Raw genomic sequence first — 8409 nt, 5'->3', positions numbered from 1 at the left:
AACCTATACTAATTTTAATGTGAATCACTTACTGGCAAAAGCGAACATTTAGACCGACGATTGCTATCGATGACGAGCGGCTCAGCGTTAAAAGCGGAATTTCTCCATTAAGACATCAATAGAAAGTTCACTTTGCCATGCACGAATTTGGCTCACTGAAGCAATTCCTTGCCAATACAAGGTTGCTTCAAGGTTGTTTTTAAGGTACATTATTAAATGGTGCTCAAAAATGGTTGTCATCTGAAATGTAGAAGTACACAGCAGCTTGCTGTTCACGTGAATCTGATTGCGAATTTTATAGCCATCACGGATGACCTGTTGTGCGCTATACGTATGTATTAACACGTAGAAATGTCAATTCCTCTGTGAATTAACTCAACCTGATTCACAAAGAGCAACCTTTTTACAGCACGACGAATGTTTCCCATTTTCCAGTAATATAGCATAGGGTTAACACTTGCGTTCATCAGAGCCAGAGTCGTTGCGACATCCCACAGAATGTTTTGGGCGATACTAAAGTCTTTTGTGATATTAAAACGAATGGTTGCATAAGCGCAAGGAGAATAGAAGATAAATAATAAAACAACGACGTATAATATGGCAGCTGCAGATTTCCTACTGCGTGATAACGTCCTGGCTTCCTCAGCATGTAATTGGGTTTGATCTCGAATTACTTTCTGATGTCTGCGTAAGATACGGAAAATTATAGCACAGACGACGGCCAATGCAATCGCTATCACCATTATAATCACAACGCTGACAAGGGATACAATGTAAATACCAAGCCCTAGTGGCCAAGCACAAACAACAAGGCCCCATGATAACCACGTTATGAAGACTACTGTAAGTACGCGAGGGATCGTGACAAGTTCACTGTATCGTAAATGCACGCGTAACGCGATCAAACGTTCCAAACTTATGGCAAGCAGAGTCAACATCGAAAGAACACCGGTGTATATGATCATTCCTTCTTTGACTAGCACCAACGTGCACGAGAAGCGATCATGTAGAAGTTGAGCTTTGAAAGCAACGAATATGGGATGGACCACGCAGCCTGCCGTGAGATCAGTCACTGCCAACGAGCACAGAAGAACGTTTGAAGGGGTGTGAAGGGACCGCGTCCTGAGTATGGCTGCGATAACGGGTAAGTTCTGCACCGTGGCTGTTAAACAAAATATGCTATTCAACGCCAGCATTGCCACATTCGTAGGATACATGTAGAATCGTCTCACTGGACTGTCAATGATGAACGAGCACTGGACTGTACCATTGTCCATCTCTGTCAACATATTTTTACTCTGATGGCTCAGCAGTGAAGGATGTTAGCGAGGCTCTTGCAGGATTTCTTTTAATTAAGAAACTCTTGGTCGCTTTGCCCACGTTTATTTTATGCGTCCAGCCTTTCTGCAATAGAATGAACGAACTGTTTACTGTAAGCAATTGAATTTGATCATAAAACCAATTTAAAGTTGCCTTTTAATTATAAGTTACTCCTATGGATGTAATTTCAAGGCAAAGAATTACTCACTTTTGGTTATTTGAATAGAAATAATTATCATCTCAAAATTGATGATAAAAAACGAGAAAGGAAAGAAAGTGATCAATGTCATCTAAATCACTTGCCAGATTGTGGCAACGGAAACTGTTTGGAAAACTGAATAGCGCGCTAACTAGAAAGAACATCTGTCTTCAAACCTCTTTCACTATTTTCCTTCGGAAAAAATTGCCCTAACAAACTGGGTAGAAGATCGTCCTAAAAAGTTCATGAGATAAGGCAATTCACGTATTTAGATCGGTGTATACAAGCGGACAATTTAACCTGTCCTAGTTTCAGCAAAGTGCTAATCAATAATTAATAATGTATGGTACAAATTAGTAAGCAGAATTCGGCAAAAACCGTGTTTATTTTTCAGCTTTGGTAATTATTCGTGTTGATAATGGCCCACCTATCGCATTATACAAAATACTCAGTAACACAATTTACGATATGCACTTTTTTTTTTAGTTAATTCCCTACGAGAAGAGTTCGATTTTCAAACAGGAAACAAAGCTTCAAAGTGGGCATATTGCTAATTTCTCTCATTCTTTCTCAAAACCGAGACAAGTGCTTCAGTAGGAGTCTCGGCAAAGGAAAATCACTCTTGAATTGTGCGTTACACAGATCTAGTCGTTAAAAAGCTAAAAAAAAAGGCCTTCACTACAGTATTAGCTGTCCGCCGTTAATTTCCTCATTGCAAGCTCGGATATAATGTGTCGAGTCTACCAGTATACTAAACGCATGAGTCTAGTGGAAACGCGTGTTTTGACATTTGTCACTCGGTGCCGAACACAGAAAACAGTGAAGCCTCCCGTAGCAGCCTACCAAGATGGTCTAGCAAGTCACTCACGTAGCTTGTTCGGAACTTCAGGTGGATTTTAACGGTAGTGTTATTTGACGCTCGCTTACGGGCGGAATTTTAATGGATTAACGTGCGCAAAAATAGAGCAGATGTCTGGACGGCTGATGATGATGCTTGCGGAAGAAGTTGAACCACATTCAGCAGACGCAAGTAGTCCATGCCTCTGCTCCATCTTATTTTGCGCACGTCAAGCCATTAAAATTAACGCCCGCCAACGGGCGCAAAATAACGCGCCAGTGGAAATCTTAAGTTACTCATGATCAAAACACGGGAAAATTAACTATGAAAATAAGTAAGCTCTCTTTAGTTTTCGAATCACGATTTACCTGGTCTTGTTTGCACTGCCTCGGGTGACGTGTCAGGGTATTTTCCACCTAAGTAAAAACTATACAGTGCATGCCGCGAGAGCTGAGAGACTTCCTCCTGCCGGACCAACAATATTACTAATCTTCATCGTTTCTGTGGGTGAAGCATATGGCTGCCAGGTCTAACAATTTGTACGCAATTAAAATTCGATTCTTGCTACCTGTCTTAGAATGTCAAATTACTTTCTTTGCTGATATGAAGCGAACAACAACTTCATTAATTGCAACGTGACAAATGTCTGCCGATGGTACTCTAATTTGATAAGGTTTCGATGTGGAGTTAAGCTGTATCAACATTGAACTTATCTAAGATAAATTCCCCTTCTTCCTTAGAACATACCCAATCGATTTACGTGGATTAATAACTAGCCTACTGGCAATTTACCCCAACTGAGAAAAATTTAACTGACCGTGATACAATTCAAAACATCGCTTTCGTAAATAATAAGAAATTGAAATAGGTTTACGAATGCTGCACACAAGCAAACGTTGCCACGGTTGAATCCGCCAAAGACACGTTCTAAGATAACAGTCTAGACAACATACGCATAAAGCGTACGCAAGCGGGGTTACGACGATTAATATAAATTTAAAATAGTTATTTGTGGTTTCGACTGAAAAAAGTTCCAAGAATGGTAACGGGAAAAAAATGCAATTCAGTTTGGTTTAATTCAGCCGAGCCTCAATATTATACCCGCGTATTTTTATCATTCTTGTGCTTGATCGATTTTCTCCGTACTAACCTTATAATCAGACTTGCTTTTGCTGCTCTTCCGTTTCTTGGATAAGATCATCTTAGCTTCCCCTGCCGGTGTAATAAATGGTGTTCGTATTACATACGATGTGACCTGCCAGGATAAGTGAATTACCACAAAAACCTGTTTATCCTGTTGTTTCTCATTCGTGTATACATTGTGGTTGGGTAATTTGATGGTTATTCCCTTCTCGCCTATGATTAAAATTATATTTCATATAATTTTATATCGTCTTAGCATCTAGTTACCAAAACAAGAGATAGGAAGACAGGAAGAACGAAGGGCAAATTTAGCCTGACACAGCTACTGCCAGTGCTGTCAGTTTAGCCGATGCATGTATCAATAGCTGTTCTGAACGCGTTAATTCAAGTTGCGGTAGTTTCAAAGCGAGTGTATTTATGCAGCACTAATTTCTGTTATTGATCCCAAATCATCAAGAGAGACTAACTTGGTGGGATTCGATTCCTTCTGTTTGCCAAGCATTGCGCAATCTGGCCCTCTTATGCCATAATATGTGCTGCATTTTGGTACTGCTTTGCTCAGTTTGTGTTGTGTTCGTACAATTAGTAAATAACAACGCCCACGAAAAGCAAATGAGATATTCTAAAATACAATTTTTTGCAAGAATTTGGCAATTCGGCGTTAATTTTGCCATAAAAAAGGACTAATCTGGCACAAAATGCTATTTTGGAACAGGCTGGTGAAAAGGTTTTGCGCGATTTTGCCTTATCGGCATAAATATTGCAAAACAATGGCAAAACGTCAACTACTAGTTAAAAAAATAGCACATCTCCAAGAAAATTGCCGCAAGCGAAGCTTTGATAAGACACCAATATATTTACCAAGACTTAATGGTAAAAATTAATAAAATAACCCAGTTTTCTGCCACGGGGTAATTAAAAGAACTCATGGTTAATGTTGATTATTTGCCAAAACAATGAATATTATATCTTTTTGTGGTACCTAAACACCAAAAATGTTGACATCTTTGCCAAGTTAGGAAGCAATTGGTACAAATATCGGTCACTTCGAGAAATTTTTCCAATAATTCTCAAGGATTCAAAAGTATATGGAAATTTCAGTGTACCTTGTGCATACACACAATAAAGGAACATGGAAATTTCCATGCACCTTATTAGAAATGGTACAAGGAAATATCCATGTTCTTTATGCATACATACAATCATGGTACATGGAAATTCCTTGAAGCACTACACGTAAGAATTTCCATGCACCCTATGACTACACATGAGAAACAAAGTACAAGGAAATTTCCATGTACCCTGAGCATTCGCGTACAGCAAAAGTACAAGGAAATTTCCATGTACCTTATGGCCAAACATAACAAAACGTACATGGAAATGTCCATGTACCTTATGGTTACACACAACAAAAGGTACAGGGAAATTTCCATGTATCTTATGGCTACATACAGGATATAGCACCTGGAAATTTCCGTGTATCTTGTGATACACATCGACAAGTATTTCCCTATAATCCATTTCTCACGTAAATGTTAGGAACTATAAACTCTAAAGACAGCTTGAAAATTACTAAATAATTGAATACTTCTAATTAATCGCCGGAACAATATATCACTATGGAACAACACTACATAGTACAAAGCCCTGGCTTTCAAAGACGTCTCTTTTTGAAATAGTTTTGGACATGGAATTTAAAGAAACAAAATACATCATTGAGTACATACAAAATGTAAATCGTAATGAAGCGTCTTTCAACTGAACAAATGATAATTGAGATATTCCTTTTGTCAGGAGTGTGCTGTATCGTGGAACGAGGAGGTGCAATTATCCGTTTCAACATATAATTGTCGTGATATCGTTAATCTGTCACTCAATCAAGAAAAACCCTCTGAAAATACAATGAGGTAATACGTTTGAGCTTCGAGAAGTTTTACGGCATGAACCTATTGGTAAGGGGATTATCTGCATTTTCAACTCAAAAGAGCAATATATGAAAGGCCAATGAGCCTGAGAAATGTTTCATTATCGCCATAGAAACTTCCATACACATTTTCTGTGCAGAAAGGTACATGGAAATTTCCTAGAACCTTTACATGTGTTGTGCATGAAGGTACATAGAACAAAGCGCGCCACCAAGAAGATTATGAGCCAAATTTATCTCACTGTTTTTTTGTTTTTTTTTTCCTGTGGTACCTGTGGAAGAAACAATGCTCTTTTAAATAGATTTTACCACATGGAGCCCAACCGGATAGCTTCTTAGTTAATAGGTCTCTTGGTTTGTGACCGGACCAATAAGACCAATTTATTCATATCCTTGTCATCTACAGTTAGGTTACTATTACAGCTAGTGGAAACGCTTATTTGACTTAAGAGTTACAGCACATAAACCATTATGTTACCATGCGCAAGTTTAATGACTTGTTATTTTATAGTAAGCCTTCAACGCTAACACTGAAAAAAAATTCAGTGTACCACCATATTTACATCTTCATCGTTGAACTAACTGCAATTTCGGTTTGTGAACGTGATTGAAACTGTTTTTGTTGTTATTCTTGTTGTTGTTGTTTAGTGTGGTTATTGTTATTGTTGTTGTTGTTGTTGTGATTGTCCTTGTGCTTGTGGTTGTGGTTGTTTTTGTTGTTGTGGTGGTGGTGGTACTGGTTGTTGTTGCACGTGCTGAAAGCACCTGAATAAACCTCTCAATGCTCTTCGCATTTCCTTATTACGACCAAAGTTCAACAAAGGATTCAGGAATCCATTCACAGTGTAAAGGATGAAATAATAAGGGCGATAAGCCCCAAAATTTTCCACTCCTTTCATTGTTAAAACTACAGGCGACCAGAAAGCTGGCATGAACGTTAACAACAATACCAGCAGGATCCATCTGATAGTGGCCGCTGATTTCTTTTCTCTCTTCATCACCACATGTATCTCCCTTATTGTGTCTATTGGCTGTTTCTTAAAATATATACCAAGATGACTAAAAATGATGATTATGAAACAAATACAATAATACACGAGGAAGGCAGCACCGTGCACAAGACTCATGAATCCGCTGTCAAACTTGTAGATAACGTAAAACACGTGTCCAAGTATTAAAACAACACTGATTAACCAAGGTATACAAGACATCTTAATGGCACGTGATTTGGTCACGTGATTACGATACCAAAATGGCTTTGTCACTGCCAAATAACGATCTCTGCTGATTACTGCTAGAGTGCCAAGGGTTGCTCCGGTGCACAGGGTATACGTAATGGTGTCTTTGAGTCCCATATTAGCGAGACACAGATGTTCGATTAGTACGGTTTTTATATTCACGTACAAAGAAAACTGAGAATATATCAAATCAGTGACTGACAAGCTACACAGCATCAGCAGTGACGGACGTTGAAGAGATTTAGTTCGTGCTACAGTGATACAGATAAGTGCGTTAAAAACCAATGACATGACGGCCAACAGCATGTCCAGCGGTCGCACAACATAGTTAGCCATGTCTCGCACTCGATGCTGGATTTCTTCTGGAAGGTTCGGGATCAGGCATTCTTCATAAGGAAAGCGGCTGAAGTTGTTTGAAATCATGTTTTTTCCTAAAATAGTAAATGTATCATTAAAAAATCATAAGAACACTTAATAGGTCTCCGAAATTAATTTTGTTAATGTTAACTCTACCTTATCTTTTTGTGCCAAGACATTTATAAGGAGTCGTTACCATCCCATCCCGGCTTTTCTTCCCAGCTAAATAATCAACAGCCGACTGTATTACCTGAACAAATAGTGCTCGCTGTGGTTACTGACTGCTGTGTCTACAGTGCCTTAAAGCTGACCAACTTAAACTTTCTAATCAGAACAATTTATGGTATTTTTCTTACTTTTGATTTAGCCGGTACACAAGAATTTATTTCTGTATTCTTCAGTGATGGGTCATTTCTTCTTTCTATGGAACTTATTTAGACGGTCTCATATACCCGAGGCAGCCCTCCCCCAAGTTACCGTAAAGGGTGAGTTAAACCCGTCACTGTTTTGTTGAAAAAGCCGTACATTCATTGAGTGACTTTCTCAGAGCTCTCTCGGGAGACGAAAGGCGAGAGGCCTGGAGGCGAGTCATAGGCGAGTAAGGTAGCCGTGGCGGGGGAGTCCATTTCCCTTCGTATAATTAAGGACTTTTGCGCTCCGAAATCCTCGTTCCAGGAATTTTGAATTTTTCAAAGCCCTGGGAACGATGTTGGGCGTGCCGGATGTACTGCTGAGCGAAGGATGACTCTAATAAAATAGGATAACTAAGCATTTTAATGTTTAGCGAGCGCTACTTATCGTTAAGAAATCGCGTCATAAACAGTATAACAAGCCTTTAAACACATGTGTAAGTAATGAAATCCAGACTGTATAAACAAATAGAACAATTGTCTTGGCTAAAAACAACACTGATAAGGAACGGGCAATATATGTAAAAAGCGTATATCATAAGACCATTGCTAAGTCAATTAATGATCAGAGAAAGCTCGGAAACATCTAAAACTGCCCCTCGCAATTTACGAAAGTGCATATAATGCCCCAATTTGTTGAGATGGATGTCATCGCTAGAGAGAATACTCGATTTGCAACGCCAAAACCCGCTATGACGCCAATAAAAGGCACAAGGTTGCAGTTCTAAAACTACTTTGAAGTATTTCGTTTAAATATTGACCTGAGCATTAAAAGACCGCTTATTACGCCTATTAAGAGTTTGAAACACGCACACCACCTCAACCTCGTATGACCCATGTAGCAAACGAGTCAATTCCTCGAACGCCGAGCGATTTTCAGCGACAGAAGTGGAAGTTAGATCGTTCGAACCCAACTGGAGGACCACCACATTGGGAGCAAACTCTCGCACTACCCCCAGGACGAGATGTCGCGTTTTAGA

General features: G+C 39.2%; 1 protein-coding gene across 2 annotated transcripts; it reads right to left on the bottom strand.

Moving 5' to 3' along the window:
• Window positions 1-330: 330 nt before the first annotated feature.
• On the bottom strand, window positions 331-4235 carry LOC145483252 (adrenocorticotropic hormone receptor-like). 2 transcript variants are annotated; one of them, XM_081461775.1, is made up of 2 exons: window positions 2726-4235; window positions 331-1404 (listed from the first exon to the last, which is right to left on the bottom strand). In XM_081461775.1, exon 2 carries the CDS (start codon window positions 1287-1289, stop codon window positions 339-341), a length of 951 nt encoding a protein of 316 aa, XP_081317901.1. In that variant the 5' UTR covers window positions 1290-1404; window positions 2726-4235; the 3' UTR covers window positions 331-338. The 2 variants fall into 2 exon arrangements, with proteins under 2 accessions (XP_081317901.1, XP_081317902.1); XM_081461776.1 differs by having other exon boundaries at window positions 331-1400; window positions 2726-2739.
• Between the last annotated feature and the right edge of the window lie 4174 nt (window positions 4236-8409).

This window comes from Orbicella franksi, chromosome 1 (genome assembly GCF_964199315.1).
Source record: "Orbicella franksi chromosome 1, jaOrbFran1.1, whole genome shotgun sequence".
In the NCBI taxonomy this organism is placed as follows: Eukaryota; Metazoa; Cnidaria; class Anthozoa; order Scleractinia; family Merulinidae; genus Orbicella; species Orbicella franksi.
Note: the sequence above shows the minus strand (reverse complement) of the source record. Positions and strands in the feature narration are given on the sequence as shown.